The following is a 14439-nucleotide window of genomic DNA, read 5'->3' as shown; positions in this document are numbered from 1 at the left end:
GATGATTGTTGTTTGTACTATGCAAAGCTTTTATTCAATGGCGATTGCTTTTTTCTGCGAAGTTATTACAAAAATTCAAAAAGTTGACGAAGAAAAAAGCCGCTTGGTTAAAGTCGTAGTCTAAAATCATGCGGCATGTAGCCAAGTACTCGACGTTTTGTATAGTGCCGTCATCTTCCAATTATGAAATTAAAACACACCTTCTCTCGATAAAATCGGCAGACCTTTACTTTTATAAAGAAAAGAATAAAAAAAAGTAATAAAAACTATCGTACCGTAAAATACTCTACCGATCGGCCGGTAGAATCGCAAAAAGTTCAGGGTATAAACTCGTTAAAAAGAAAGAAAAAAGTCAATTCTCAATTGGCTCCTCAGCTTGGTCAGGAATTGTCGCTGACGGAGTGATGTCGGCCGCGATGTCGTCGAGGACTGCGCAACTCCCAGACGAACTGACCGGGCAACTTGTTGGACACAGAGGCCGGACAGCTAATGCTCAGCTTTAGATAGAGGTACGGACGATGAGTCTCCACGTTCGACTGGTTCTCAAAGTCGTCGCATTTCAGCAGGGACCTGTTTGCGATTTTGCCTCTCAGACGTTTTCTGCTTTTATGTTTAAAAGCGTGCGTAGTTCCATAAGCATGCACAGTATGTATACCGAACGGCGAGTGGAGCGAGCTCGGGCGAGCATTTGAGCTCGACGTTGATCAGCAAGTCGTAGCAAGGTTTGCGGTCGGATGCTCGTTTGCGTATTCTGTCGCGGATGGTATTGCGTCGCCAGGCGTCCATTATCTTGCTGTCGAAGGCGTACTCGTTCATGTTGCCATAGTAGAAAAACCGGCCAGCGTACTCGCCGTAACCTTTTCAATTTTCAAAGCGAAGTCGCGGACTGAGATACTTATACCCAGCTCAAAATGAAAAGTTAATTACCGACGGCCGGTCATGAGAGGCCTAGCCATACCTGAGTAAGTGGAGCAAGCCGGTATCTTGGGTGGCGGCAAGAGATCGTTCGTGGTCTGGGTCATGAGTCTTTCGCGCTCGAAATGGACAGCCTCGAGGTGGTGCTCGTTGGAGCTGCCTACGAGTCTCCGCAGCCGGAGGTACATGAAGCGCTGTTGATCGCGCCAGCACTCTTCGTTCTCGGCGCTGTCGTCCCTGCCGGGCACCTCCAGGCAAGTGAACCAGGCGCGCTTCAGGACGTAGCGCAACTTCATGCTCACGAGGCAGCTGTCGTGTCGTCGACCACTCGAGACCCGGAGTTTCAGCAGCTCCCGACCCGTCATCAGGCAGTCCAGCAGGTCCACCGGCTTGCAACCCGAGGACACGCTGTTCCGGCTGCAGAAGTGACGGACCATTTTGCGTTAGTGGCGTGCGACCGCCTGATATCTCTGTTCGTCGCAGCACCTGTTGACTTTCCGCTCCGAGACCTTCTCGAACAAGTTCATGAAGGCCTTGCACATAACCCCGAACTGAGTGACGCACGGGGCTGGCCCCTCCTTGTCCAGCAGATCTCCGGGACTCTTCTGGGCCTTGTCCAGCAGCGCGTCCAGCTCGTCCAGGATGAGGCCACCGTAGAAGCAGAGTCTGCCGAAACGTTGAGTGCGCGGCGGGTGAGTGTAGCGCCAGCAGACTGCGCGGAGCAGATCGTACTGAGCGCGGACGAGCTCTAGGCTGTTGTGGGCCCGGCCGGACAGGACAAGTTCGCACTCGTTTGCCGCGCGCTCGGTCGACAGCGCCAGATGACGCAGAGCCGAGTTTAGTCGACCGCCGGCCGAGAGGAAGGCGTTGTTCAGAATCGTCGTCGCAACCGAGCAGCATCGTCTGCGTCGCGCGAGTCGCGTTGAAAAAAAGTGCGCGTAAGTGCGGTATAACCTCCAGTGAAGTGTGTTCGTATAGTGTGCTGAATTGCGAGGAACTCACTTGGAGACGAGTCGCAGCGTGTTGGCGAGCTCTTGATACGGCAATAATCGAAGGACCATTTCCAGCACCTCGGGCGGTAGACTGTCCAGGCTGTGTTGCTCTTGTGGCGCTTGTCGCCGCTGTCGTTTACTCGGCCGCTGCGGCTGTTGCTGTCCGCGTCGTCGACGCGAGCGTTTGTGTCGCTTCTCCGGTTGATCCATGCTCGGGTCGACGGTTTCTCTTATATCAAACGCCTCGTGATTTGCAATCAACAACAACAACAACAGCGAGCTTCCGAGCGAGATGTTTATCCGTGCACGAGGGAGGTTAGAGCCCGCGCGATTGAAGCGCTGTCGACAGCGGTGAAACGATGATAATTTGTTTTTTCATCGTTTTTCATTGTGAGCTGCGTTCTACAAGTATATGTGAGTACAATTTTTAACTTTTCCTCTAATAATATTTTTCCTTCGCGTTTTAAATCGCGTTTACCGTACTCTATGTCGACTGTCCATAAAAATACATCCAAGCAATCGCTCGAAGTGCCGCGATAAAGCCCACCCTATACTTATCTTCTATCTGCCCTACTCGTGTATCTTCCTCTTGGCCATTCTCGCAACTAGCTCTTTCGGGCATCCGTAATTCATAAGCCAGAGTGCACACGACCACCTTTTCACCTGCCACTTTCCACCCGAGCTGGCAATTCCGTTTCATCGCATGTCCCCCGCAACCCCGAAGCAGCAAGCGTTGAGCGAACACGATCGAACGATTGCTTGGTAAATAATTCACGGGACGGCGTCTTTTCATTTTCGCCAAGCGTAACCATTCGTATCGACGTCTCGCGATCGGATATAGCTGCAGGCTAAATAGATTGTTCGCTTCTTCGTCGTGCGGTTAGTCAAAATGGCGAACTTTTTGGCTGCCCCGTACGTCGTTCTGACACTTTTGGTTGGCTTGTCACGGACTAGTGAATTCGGAAGTCCGTCGATGCCACCGACGATACTGACCCTTCAGATGATCGTCGACTACGCCGTCGACGAGCGATGGAAGCAGGTCGTCTTGTTCGACTGCATCGGAAATAATGGTTTGGGCTGCTCTCTCTCTCTCTCTCTCTCTTATTTTCTCGGCGTTTTTAATGTTTATGCGATTATAAGAGCGGGGATTATTGAATATCTGTGCGCAGATTGCACTCGTCCATATGCTAGGCCGGTAGTGGAATGTTTTTTCAAAAAGGGTATCGCCGTGTCCATAAAGTCTCTCACAGAAACGACGGAACTTCCAAAGGTCCTCAAAGTCGATGCCTATCGGATCGGAGTGGTCCTACTGCTCGACGATATCGATCTCAACGTCGAGGACAACCTGCTCAATAAGGTATCGTAAAGCGATGCGTGCAACCACAGAGCTGGTTTGCAAATACTAAACACAGTCGAATCACGTGTGCACAGATAATGGTGAAAAACAAAAATGTGAGATCGATGATCCTGGGCGAGTACGCCTCTTGGCTGCTGGTCAGCACTAAGTGGAACAGTACGCAGATTTTCGATGCGGTACAGGAATGGCCGACCGGCGTCGACAGCGACGTCACCATCGCCATGTCCTTTCTCTCAGCCGATGTCGTACTTTCTGTTTTACGTCAATTTACTAACAAGTGAGTAATTTACTAACAAGTGCGGAAGCCAACAGTCATACGAAAATACAAGTCTATATTTACTCATGGAAGAACCTGTGAGAGCTTGCGCAACTACGGGCAACGCTACGATTACGCGCGTCTGCGTCGCAGCCAGAGCATCGCACCGCCCGAGGCGATCTTCGTCCAGGACACGGAGAACGCTTCGCATACCATAATGGTATTTTACAGCGTAACGGTTTACAAGATCCGAGTGGACGGAAATGCGAGTATCATTAAAGATAACTGGAATACCTGGAGTCCGAGCCGCAGGTTCGTCAACAAGGAGCGCAACCTCTCCAAGCAGAGGAGTGACCTTAGGTGCGTCAGCCTACTCTGACACACGCAAGGAATAACAACTATTCGAACTGACCTTTTCTTTGACATTCGAAAGGAATTACAGCATGAACTTTGGACTGCAGAACAGCAGCACTTTCTACGGGGACGATGCTAAAGCTCTCGGCGAGGGCGAGCACGCAAGCAGTGTTGATACGCTCAAAGAGCTCATCAGACTCTTTGAGAAGTGTCTCAACGCCAGGTGAGACAGCACTAGGGCTTTGTTAAAGTAAACGATAAGTAAAGCAAATATATGGGAAATCTCAAATCTAGCCCGATTTCGCGAGCCGGAAAAATCTCGCTATATATGGTTTTAGTGCAAACACGACCATCTACATTTTCCGCGAGACTGCTCAGGTGACCAAGGAGAACAACGACCTGGTTCACGGTATCACCAGGGGTGAGATCGACATTGGAGCTGCTTTCTTTGATGTCGATCTCGATCGGACTAACAACATGCTGTCGTTCAGTTATCCTATTGTTCATTTCCGGTAAGTGACGCTTTCTCGCTAGCAGCAACCCGAGAGATATGGCGACGCCTTTTTAACAAGATCAGTTCAATATTAGTCGAAGCATCTACTTCAAGCCACCGGATACCTACAGCAACATCTTCCTGCAACCGTTCAGCAACAGGTTGCTACTATCCGTGCTGGGAACTTTGATCGTCATCGTCGCTGTTATGGAGGTCATCAACTACGTGACTTTGCTGATACATTGGAAGGAGGACCAGGAACACTTTGGCCTCGGCGAAGCGACGCTCTGGTGCCTCAGCATTATGTGCATGCAAGGTCCCGATTGATCAAAGATGGTCGAAATTTTTTTTTTAAGTATCACGAATACGATGAGCAATGCTTTTCAGGATCTCCCTGGACGCCGCGAACGCGAGCCGGGAAGACCGTGCTTCTCGCCAGTCTCATATTCGCCCTGATCATCTACAACTCATATTCCGGCTTCATAACTTCGATCCTTTCGGTCAAGTCCAATACCATTAACAACGTGTCCGATTTTTTTAATTACGACTACACCTTCGGCTGCAGCAAGAGCGACAATAATTACATAATTGTCAGTGCATTTGCTTACTACCGTCAGGCTTTTATCCAAATATAATAAAAGTTCTATCGCTTCAGTTGAAGGACGAGCTTCGAAACTTTTACGTGAAGGCTTTGGAGAGCAGCCAGATGAAAGTCCCGGAGAAGACTGGTTTGGAGAAGACCATAAATGGCAGTTATGCCTTCTTCGTAAGCGAGACTGTAGCCAAGCGAATTCTGCGCAGTGCTTTGTTGTTTCAGAGCTGCAAGATCAGCGAATTGACGACTAACACGCCTGGAACTCTGGCCCTGCCCATGTCCAAAGATAGTCCGTACACAAAGATCATCAATGTCAGGTTGACTGAATGCTCCACTCAATTTATATTTGTTGCAATCGAAATTGAAAATGCACCACTAGAGTCAACGTCTAAAATTTCTCCAGCATTCTGCGCATGTGGCAGTACGGCATACTGCGCAAGCTGACTCTGCAGATCAAGCCGCCGCTGCTGAGTTGCACCGGTGCTCTCAAGTACAAGCAGGCCCACCTCGCTGACGTCTACGGGGCTTTCATCATTTTGCTGGCTGGTGTCGTGATCTCGATTGTTCTCTTCTTCTTCGAGCGCGCCTGGGTCAGCAAGCAGCAGTTGCGCGGCATACAGCGCCGGATCACTGGACGAGGGCGTAGTGATAATACCGGTGATACGCTCGGATCGCGACCTCAAGGTGTCCTTGTCACCGCCAGGTTGAGCTATCGTTCATCGAAGATTTCATTGTACGGCTTTTTTTCCCCACTGTGTTATGCTATCGAGCTTTAATTTGATGCAGGTTACCGATGCGGATTTTGGGCATTGACCGCGATTCTGCAGCAGCCTGGAACAATGAGCATCAGCAGCAGCAGAAACAAAATAGCTCCAATGAAAACGAATCTACGATCGGACCGAGAGCTCTTTTTCCGCGGTCTCGTAAGCGAAGCGACGGAGAAGAGCTTGTTACGAGTGGCGACGGTACCGCAAACCAGCGAGTATTCCCTTTCTGTCCGTGAAGTCGCTCTGACTCGAGTAAACGCTTATACTTTAGAATCGCTCATTGTGGTAATCAATCAAAAGCATCGTTTTATTTGACTGAAGCACGTTAGAAAAGCAATTGAGTCATTTTAAAAGCAGCATATAACACATCGGTGACGAATAACTCTGGAACAAAGAAAAAAAAACCGGAAAAACGTTATCGCACGCGTCATAAACAAAGTAGCTATAGAATGTTGTTTTTCTTAGTCCGCTGTCCGCGTTATAGCTGTAGTGCTTGGCAGGGAACGAGGAAAAGATAAGCGGGGAAGCACTATCCGGAGGCTGACACTTCTCGCGCGGATCATTTCTCGCGAGTCCAGTAAATCCCCTGGTGCGCATCTTTGTCTCTCATTCGCGCGAGCCTGTAGTTTTTTTTTTTTTTTTAATGCAACGAGCGTTTGACGCTTTCGATTGAACTTTAGTATATAAAGGATCGGTGCGTTGAAGCCGAGGCATCTGTTTCTCGCTGACCTCGGTACTCGGTACAGTTCTAAGAGTCTACACGCGGTTTTAAGAGTCTGAAAAATGAAATTCCTGATTATTGCTGTTTTCTCTGCTATGGTCGTAAGCGCAGCGCTCTCCCTGCCTCTCGATGGTACGTAATTTTGTTATTTGTTGTAATTTTGAATTTCGAAGTCATCTTACAATTTTGCTTGCATGACTTTTTAAACCTGGCAGTTTAGATGTTTTTATCTTACCGACTGAGAAATTATAGTACAATTTACAAGTAAACATTTTCTATGTTTAGAATTGGAAGACCTCGTTGACGTACAAGATTGGGAGGAAGCAGTGGTCGACGACAATGCTGGAATTAGACAGCGCAGAGTAACCTGTGACTTGCTCAGCTTCGGCGGCAAGGTTGGACACTCCGCATGCGCCGCAAATTGCCTGAGCATGGGTAAAGCCGGCGGTAGATGCAACGGTGGCGTTTGCCAGTGTCGCAAAACTACTTTTGGTGATCTTTGGAACAAGCGTTTTGGATAAGATTTCAGGCTGGCGCTGTCGCGATTTTTGTATTATTATATTTATAACATGTAAATACACGAGTGATTGAATAAATTATTGATTTAATATGCAATAAATTGTTTCCTTCATGAGTTACTCCCTAATGTTGACGGTGGGCAAATAGTATTTCGAAAAGATGCAAACTCTTGTAAAATGCAGTTGCAAGTGATGACACATTTTTACGTTTATGTTGCAAATATTCTATTCAAGTATGATGATAAATGACTTACTATAGTACATTAAGATACTAGTGGCATAAGTCGTACTTTATGCCATGAAGATCGACTTATGACACGTGTATCGTACGATATTTTATAGCACTGACTAGCATAAATCCGCTGTCACGCCTATCCGTGGCATTAGCAGTCCTTTTTCGCACCGTGAGCGCCCGAGCGTAGCGAGGGTCGTATTCACGGTGCAATAAAGGACTACTTATGTCACGCCTATCCGTATCGTAATGTACTATAAATCAGCTAAAGTTGATTAAATGAAAGCACAGATTTTTTGTTTAGCAAATTTATGGAATGACTATAAGGTAATAAAAATATCCCAGATTATGTACGCTATGTATTATACTAGCCCTAGTGGTTATAATAGTGAAACGATGTTGCTCGGAGAAACGAAAAATCTGCAATGCACGTTTCGAAAGTATCAAACTAAACTATAATTGTTGAGTAGCGCCGCACTCCATGTATTGCTTTCGACTAAATGATTATATATCGTTCTGTTTAGTTCTATGATTAACGGCAAATAACATGATTATTTACTTATACCTTGACTTGATATTCAAATATCATCATAAACCTTTTTAGAATTTTGATGCCAGTTCGTTAAAAATACGAATGTATGCATACATACCTATGCTTACACTAGGGCATACAACTCGTTTAACTTGAACTCTAATGCCGGTTTCTATGGTTTGTTCACCCAGTTCTCCAACTCTCGAGAGAACAATACCGTTTGCTATGTTATATTATGTTATACATATTTTTCTTATGAATGTAAAGGATTTTTTAGCCCTATAATTTTGAATAAATAAACAAATAAATACAGTTTAACAATTGCAGACAGTACTCTTGAAATTCGATAGGATTAATAAAAGTTGATACTATTCTATAATTAGCAGAACAACGATTACAGCTGCAAAGACTAGCACAGTTAAGATCTTTAAAAATGAGGAAAAGATATCAAACGTCTTTTTACACTTTCGCTCTTAAACGGGAAAATCCGCGCACGGCCTATCGGATGCTGAGATTTGCATTTCTTTGTGAAAGCTGCATATTGGTGTGCACAGTAAATCCCCTGTTTTTATACTTCTTACTCACACGTTTGTATGCACAGTGCGTAAGAACAGTCCGAGACCCGGATTGGGGTGTATATAAGAATCGGCGAGCCAAGTTTGCAACATCAGTCTTTTACTGCACTTTGCATACTTGTGAGAGTTGGAAGAAGAGTTTATATTATCTAAAAAATGAAGCTCCTACTCGTTGTTGCTTTTATCGCTGTAGCTGTTACCGCGGGGCTCTCGATTCCGCTGAATGGTAAGACTCTCAAAAACTGAAATTCTTATTTAGTTCAGGTAGCATTATACGCATTTGTTTCATGAAACAACTTTGAAAACGATAACATTTTGGCTTTTCAGAATTCGAAGATTTAGTCGACTTTCAGGACTGGGATGAAGCAGCAGTCGACGAGGACGCCGGTGTAAGACAGCGTAGAGTCACCTGCGATCTCCTCAGTTTCGGCGGCGTCGTCGGCGATTCAGCGTGCGCAGCCAACTGTTTGAGTATGGGCAAAGCTGGAGGCAGTTGCAATGGTGGCATTTGCGAATGTCGCAAGTGAGTTTGCGTTATAATAATTAAAAACAGCGATTTCGTTTTTTTCGAAAATCGTCATATTTGACACTTGCTTGTAGGACCACTTTCAAGGAGCTCTGGGACCAGCGTTTTGGTTAGAGTCGAGTTGAAAATCTCAGCCGCATTACTTGTGTGATGGAAAGTTTTATTTGTACATAGATTTCACAAAATGTAAATACCGTAAATTTGAATAAATTATTGGATTATTTGTAAAGAATTTCAAGTTGGCAGTTTAAATCGCGTATTCCATATGATTATAAAACCATTATTTCAAACACTTGGAAACATTTAGTATACCCTTCTAACAGTCTTCCGGATATGTTCGGCCATATCGTCGCCCGTTTGCTCAACCATTCTCGACAAGTGTCCACCGCTTTTATCCAGTAATTTGGCCGGCTCATCAAACTCTACGATCCTTCCCCTGTCCATGACGATGACTTTGTCACTCTCCAGTATCGTGTTCAGCCTGTGAGCGATGGTTAGCACAGTGCAATCTTTAAATTGGTGTCTGATGGTCTGTTGGATCAGTCGATCGGTGGCTTCGTCCACGTTGGCTGTCGCCTCATCCAGAATCAGAATCCGGTTGTTCTCAATTATGGTTCTAGCCAAACAGAGCAACTGTCGCTGACCGACGCTGAGATTTGCGCCACCGTGATCCAGCCTCGTGTCCAGCGAAGGTATCGACGACTTCAGGTCAACTGCGTCAAGTGCTGACCACAGCAGCGAATCGTCAAATCGGCCATAAAGGTCCAAGTTTTCACGAACCGAAGTTGTGAAGATGACGGCTTCCTGAGGAATTATGGAGATTCGCTCGCGTAGGTGGGCCAGGTCGATCAACTGGGTATCGATGCCATCGATGTACAGAGAACCTTGGAGCTTGGCTAATCGAAACAGGGCAGAGACCAAGGATGATTTTCCTGCTCCAGTGCGTCCGACTATTCCAATCTGGAATCGCAAGTTTGACGTACAACAAGATCTATTTCATTTTGTAGCTATCCGAATAAAGAACGTTCACTGTTACCTTCATTCCTGGTTCAATAGTAAAACTCAGTTCCTTCAACGCCGGCTCAGCGTCGTCCAAGTATCTCAGACTGACTCTTTCAAATATGATCTCACCCTTGCTGGGCCAAAACAGTGGTGGTCTCTCCATCACCTTCACCATGTGATCTTCTTCCCTCTCGCTTGACGGGCACTCCTGTTCCAGCTCGGTGAACTGGAACATCCTCTCAACGTTGGTCATCTGAGCGACGACCTCTGCATAGTTTTTCATGCAGGACTGCATGGAACCGCAGAGTCCGATAACCTGGGTCAAAGCTAAGCCGACGAAACTCGCTGCGAATCCACCACCCCAGAAAAACAGGAAGCTGTAACTGACCAGGACGATGAACGCGACGGAGACAGCATCTATCCAGAAGCCAAAGGCCACCGAGGAGGCGACAACCAGAAAGTGCGCGGCGGTGTGGCCGTCCTGCTGTTCGTCGAACTCGCGACGTAATTGCGATTCGGCGCCGCAGGCTCTGATAGTCAGAAGACCTGATAGGGACATCGTGACGTGCGAAAATACTGGACTCTTGGCTGAAAGAAACGAAAGCGCTTTTTGATGAAATTGTTATATCACCAAATATAACACCCAGCCTTACCGATTCCCTCAAGTCTCTTGATGTTCTGTGCGGTGGTCAGATATGTATCTTTGATTCTGGCGTACAAGAAGAGAACGATGAGCAACGGAAAGGCGGTGAGCCAATTGACGATGAGTACCTGCAATAAGTTGCCCAGAACGATGGAGCACCACTGCGCTGTCTGAAGCATCGATACCGGTAGGCTCTCGTCCACGGCGCCGACGTCTTTGGAGAATCGATTTAAGATTCTACCTTTAATGAGAGAATGAGAAGATTAACATCGAATTTAAATTGAAACATACGGCATATTGTGCGCTGACCTACCGGATGGATTTATTTCGAAGAATCGCAGAGGTGCCTTCAGCAGACGAGCAAGCATATTGTTGTGAATGTTTTTGTTGGCATCCAAGCAAGTCTTGAAAAGTAAGATATTGCTGATGACGCATACTAAAACACTGGCGAATGTTAGGCCTCCCAGAATCCAGAGAGCCTGCTGCGAATCCAAATCGGCATCCTCGCTGTTTGTCGATTCTGTAACGTTTGATGTGATGTTGGATTGCAGTATCCTGTCTTCCCTCTGAGTCCTTGTACGATAAATGTGAAAATTTCTGTTTAGTTAACGTCAATCTCAGCACGTGCAAGACTGTTATTATGCAAAAATTACCAGTAGGCGATCCAATAAGTGGAACTGCTGAGAAGTGCCTGGGCCAAGAGAAAGCACAGAGCTGTGACGAAAAGCAGAGCATGAGAGCCACTAGCTCGGAAGTATCTTAAATACAAGGATTTTCTTATGTCCCGTTTCTCGATTAGTTCTTCCGTTTCTTGGGGATCTTCGTCCTGATCCTTTTCGACGGTCGATTTGACTGGATCGTCGGTATCGTTCAATTGTAAGGACTCGTTCACCAGTCGTCGAGTCTTTTGCGAAATACTCGATACCTTCTCCTCATTATTGTTATTCTCGTTGTCCAATGATAAATGCCGAAATATCCCGTCGTCTTCTTGAAATTCTGAAAACGTTCCCTGGAACTCTACTTGTCCCTGAAATTATATATTGAAAACACATTAGAAGCTAAATTCTTTTCGACTCGATTTCTGTCAGATGAATCCGTACATTGTTGAGGAATACGATGACATCGGACTTTTTGAGATATTGCACCTGATGCGTCACAAGAATTCGAGTTTTATCCTTGAGCAATGTGTCGATGCAGTCGTAGAACAGCTGTTTGCCAACTTGAGTATCAACGGCCGATAGAGGATCATCGAACAAATAAATGTCAGCATCTCTGTAGACGGCTCTGAAAAAGTTTTAGAACTGGTATATACTGAATTGTAAGACGGGCATAGGTTGGAAAATCAAAGCATCGGGATCCTACCTAGCAAGGTTGATTCGTGCGCACTGACCGCCACTGAGGGCGGCTCCTCTGTCGCCAACAAGCGTTCGGTCGCCATGAGGTAGGTGCTCAAAGTCCTCCTCCAGTGCACAAACCTGGACGACCTGGCGATACCTGTCCTCTTGATAGGGCTCACCAAACAGGATGTTGCTTCTGATGGAGCCGGTGAACAGCCAGGGCTCTTGGCTTGCGTAGGCTATGCTACCGGACACCGAGACCCGACCAGCGCTCGGTTGCAATTCGCCCAATAGTAGTTTCAACAAGGAGCTCTAAAACAATCCAGTTCAGTCGTGTGACGCTTGTTTCGCACTTGAAATCGTAACGGGCATCGTCGCCTACCTTTCCGGCTCCTACTGGACCAACGATCGCGTAGAGCTTTTTCGAGGTCACGCGAATATCGAGATCGCTCAACGTATTGACTACGGACTTTTTGGCCCACTTGGCGGTCACATTGCTGATCGAGACAGCGCTTCCGTCCGTATCATCGCTCGAGCTCGACGACTCGACCGTCTTGCTGACTTCATCCAGAAGCAAAAAGCTCTGAAATGTCGAAAGCGATGCGGTCTGTGAAATCGTATCGGGGGTCCGCAAATCGGGAGTAGAATCAAGATAAAATTTGGTTTATTACTTCTATACGTTTGACGGAAACGCTCGTCTCGGCCAAGACGTTAATGGAGTTGGGAAAGTGATAAGTTAGCGTCAATCGAAGATAGTAATAATAGTACGTGATCACGTAAACTGTGTTAGCTGATATAGCATTGCCCTGAAGTACGTATACCAAAAGCGTAAAAAATAAGGTCGTAAGATTAGTGAACATAAGGGTAGCAAGCGAAATACCTTTTAAGTAGGAATAGATCTTAATGATATCTATTTCTTTTCTGCAACGTAAACAGACAAGCTCGTTGTTAATGGTTTTGGTTAATCCAGATTTCCATGTAATGCTTCATCGTAATTAGGCGTTATTGAACTGACCTTCTAGTTAGAGTTACGAGCCGTTCGAACGGTTGCTCCCAGACGTACATTTTGATCGCGCGAATGCCGCTGATCAGCTCGCTTATCACGAGTATCCTCTTGTCGGTAACTGCGGCTCCCTTCATTCGCATGGCTCGGATTATTCTGCCGAAGAGAACTGGAGAACGGGAGAAGAAGATTCAATTTCGATTCGGATCGTGTAATTATTGCGGGTACGGGTGAAAAATTACACTGTATGGGAATGCTGGCCGTTATCATGGAGCCGATGCCGACAAGGGTGGCGATGCCGATTCTCTGCCAGATGAGGCAAGCCATGGCTACGACCTGCAGCGGAATGATCCAGACGTAGTGGAAGGACAGGAAGAAGGTGTCGAACTTGGCGACGTCGCTGGACAGGAGGTTCAGGATCGAACCGCTCGACACTTGGTGGACCGACGAGCAGGAGAGCTTCATCATCTGCGAAAACGAAAAGCCGCGAATTGAATTCGTCGAGGCGGGAAATTCGTCGAATGGCAACTTGCGTGGCACAGCGTGTAGTACGCACTTTTCCGTATATGAGCGACGAACAGGCTATCCTGAGTCTCATGCCAATGACGCTCAGACCGTAATTGGCGTGCTGTATCAGCATCACCTGCAGGACTACCAGACAGACGAGGCACGAGGTGTAGATGTAGCCGTCCCAGGTCGTGGTCGTCGAGTTCTGGTAGAAGTGGGACACCAACCTGCCCAGGACCAGGGGCTGCGTCACCCTCACGAACATGTTCAGCACGAACATGTTGATCCCGTACTTCATGTAGGACCAGCCGAGGTACTTCACTATGGCCTTCCGGAATTTCGGCTTTCTTTTGCCCGCGCGAGACTCGGCCAGCTCCCTAGTCCAGCAACTGCGATTCCCAATAAAATGTCGTTTGTTGTAACGAGTCGTTTGCGACGCGATTGCAGATAGTAGCTCGTTATCCTACCTTTCCAAGCGCTCGCCCAGGCTTCCACTCAGGTCTTCGGGCAGAACATTGTAGAGATCTTTCGCCTCCAACTCGTGATACTTTCCCAGTTGGAACAGTGGGTAGAGCCAGCTGAAACGTCGAGAAACGCCTTTATTATTACTCGAAGCACGGCGAACTTAAAACCAGCGCTTATTCTGTATCCCGCGCAAGCACAATTTGGACACATCGCTTTCTCACCTAAACAACAATCTACTCAGCAGATTGGCGTAAAGCTTGGGGTTCGGATTACTGTACACCTTCCTAGAGCTATTCATTTTGCACGATTCTGCGAAATTCCGCACAACAGAACACTCACGTCGGCCGTCGAGAGCACGCAGCGCATTTTCGGGAGCCCACCGCGATTATATTAACACTTACTTATCGTTGCGATGAATATAGATTATTGGTATTCGAGCAGTAGCGACACGCGCCTGGCGCGCGACTCCGAGGAAAAAGAACGAGACTACACCTGTGCCCTCGCCGCTTTTTTACCGAGATAACCTCCGTATAATCTAGATTCCAGATATTGCTCTAGATAAATTAGATTCAGAGGCCACGTTTTTTTTTCGATAAGCAGATCTTGGGCAATCGGATGCTCGACAAATTTTTCAGACCGCTGATGGAGA

General features: G+C 46.9%; 5 protein-coding genes across 7 annotated transcripts; 3 read left to right on the top strand and 2 right to left on the bottom strand.

The window, feature by feature from the left end:
• Positions 1-5: 5 nt before the first annotated feature.
• Positions 6-2260, bottom strand: LOC100677949. 2 transcript variants are annotated; one of them, XM_008204423.4, is made up of 5 exons: positions 1918-2260; positions 1402-1818; positions 959-1332; positions 656-857; positions 6-570 (listed from the first exon to the last, which is right to left on the bottom strand). In XM_008204423.4, exons 1-5 carry the CDS (start codon positions 2115-2117, stop codon positions 381-383), a joined length of 1383 nt encoding a protein of 460 aa, XP_008202645.1. In that variant the 5' UTR covers positions 2118-2260; the 3' UTR covers positions 6-380. The 2 variants fall into 2 exon arrangements, with proteins under 2 accessions (XP_008202645.1, XP_003425448.2); XM_003425400.4 differs by having other exon boundaries at positions 1402-1581; positions 1918-2255.
• A 93-nt stretch (positions 2261-2353) lies between these two features.
• LOC103315470 lies at positions 2354-5986 on the top strand. Of its 2 annotated transcripts, XM_031922058.2 has the most exons (11): positions 2354-2977; positions 3077-3264; positions 3339-3541; positions 3614-3880; positions 3954-4097; positions 4213-4386; positions 4463-4683; positions 4755-4957; positions 5023-5279; positions 5366-5665; positions 5749-5986. In XM_031922058.2, exons 1-11 carry the CDS (start codon positions 2797-2799, stop codon positions 5963-5965), a joined length of 2355 nt encoding a protein of 784 aa, XP_031777918.1. In that variant the 5' UTR covers positions 2354-2796; the 3' UTR covers positions 5966-5986. The 2 variants fall into 2 exon arrangements, with proteins under 2 accessions (XP_031777918.1, XP_031777917.1); XM_031922057.2 differs by having other exon boundaries at positions 2354-3264.
• Positions 5987-6327: 341 nt separating this feature from the next.
• On the top strand, positions 6328-7065 carry Def1-2 (antimicrobial peptide defensin 1-2). Its single transcript, NM_001166471.1, is given in 2 exon segments — positions 6328-6582; positions 6736-7065. Coding segments are annotated over 2 exon segments (306 nt in total). The 5' UTR covers positions 6328-6512; the 3' UTR covers positions 6972-7065.
• A 1359-nt stretch (positions 7066-8424) lies between these two features.
• On the top strand, positions 8425-9065 carry Def1-1 (antimicrobial peptide defensin 1-1). Its single transcript, NM_001166472.1, has 3 exons — positions 8425-8533; positions 8635-8830; positions 8908-9065. The coding sequence occupies exons 1-3, from the start codon at positions 8464-8466 to the stop codon at positions 8945-8947; spliced, it is 306 nt and encodes a 101-aa protein (NP_001159944.1). The 5' UTR covers positions 8425-8463; the 3' UTR covers positions 8948-9065.
• LOC100119850 (multidrug resistance-associated protein 4-like) lies at positions 8973-14380 on the bottom strand. Its single transcript, XM_001603508.6, has 14 exons — positions 14012-14380; positions 13793-13903; positions 13375-13714; positions 13061-13286; positions 12831-12987; positions 12487-12736; positions 12198-12398; positions 11841-12127; positions 11579-11762; positions 11132-11505; positions 10792-11051; positions 10489-10719; positions 9870-10423; positions 8973-9793 (listed from the first exon to the last, which is right to left on the bottom strand). The coding sequence occupies exons 1-14, from the start codon at positions 14086-14088 to the stop codon at positions 9137-9139; spliced, it is 3909 nt and encodes a 1302-aa protein (XP_001603558.2). The 5' UTR covers positions 14089-14380; the 3' UTR covers positions 8973-9136.
• Between the last annotated feature and the right edge of the window lie 59 nt (positions 14381-14439).

The sequence above is a fragment of the Nasonia vitripennis genome, chromosome 1 (genome assembly GCF_009193385.2).
Source record: "Nasonia vitripennis strain AsymCx chromosome 1, Nvit_psr_1.1, whole genome shotgun sequence".
Taxonomy (NCBI): domain Eukaryota; kingdom Metazoa; phylum Arthropoda; class Insecta; order Hymenoptera; family Pteromalidae; genus Nasonia; species Nasonia vitripennis.
Note: the sequence above shows the minus strand (reverse complement) of the source record. Positions and strands in the feature narration are given on the sequence as shown.

Coding starts and splice junctions, on each gene's coding strand:
- LOC100677949 (XM_008204423.4), bottom strand. CDS start 2,117: ATGGATCAACCGGAGAAGCGACACAAACGCTCGCGTCGACGACGCGGA. Junction 1,819..1,917: donor ACGCTGCGACTCGTCTCCAA/GTGAGTTCCTCG, acceptor CGCGCGACGCAG/ACGATGCTGCTCGGTTGCGA. Junction 858..958: donor GGCTTGCTCCACTTACTCAG/GTATGGCTAGGC, acceptor AAAATTGAAAAG/GTTACGGCGAGTACGCTGGC.
- LOC103315470 (XM_031922057.2), top strand. CDS start 2,797: ATGGCGAACTTTTTGGCTGCCCCGTACGTCGTTCTGACACTTTTGGTT. Junction 3,265..3,338: donor AGGACAACCTGCTCAATAAG/GTATCGTAAAGC, acceptor ACGTGTGCACAG/ATAATGGTGAAAAACAAAAA. Junction 4,387..4,462: donor TATCCTATTGTTCATTTCCG/GTAAGTGACGCT, acceptor GTTCAATATTAG/TCGAAGCATCTACTTCAAGC.
- Def1-1 (NM_001166472.1), top strand. CDS start 8,464: ATGAAGCTCCTACTCGTTGTTGCTTTTATCGCTGTAGCTGTTACCGCG. Junction 8,534..8,634: donor GCTCTCGATTCCGCTGAATG/GTAAGACTCTCA, acceptor TTGGCTTTTCAG/AATTCGAAGATTTAGTCGAC. Junction 8,831..8,907: donor GGCATTTGCGAATGTCGCAA/GTGAGTTTGCGT, acceptor ACTTGCTTGTAG/GACCACTTTCAAGGAGCTCT.
- LOC100119850 (XM_001603508.6), bottom strand. CDS start 14,088: ATGAATAGCTCTAGGAAGGTGTACAGTAATCCGAACCCCAAGCTTTAC. Junction 12,988..13,060: donor GGCCAGCATTCCCATACAGT/GTAATTTTTCAC, acceptor CCCGTTCTCCAG/TTCTCTTCGGCAGAATAATC. Junction 12,737..12,830: donor CTCGTAACTCTAACTAGAAG/GTCAGTTCAATA, acceptor TTTACGTTGCAG/AAAAGAAATAGATATCATTA.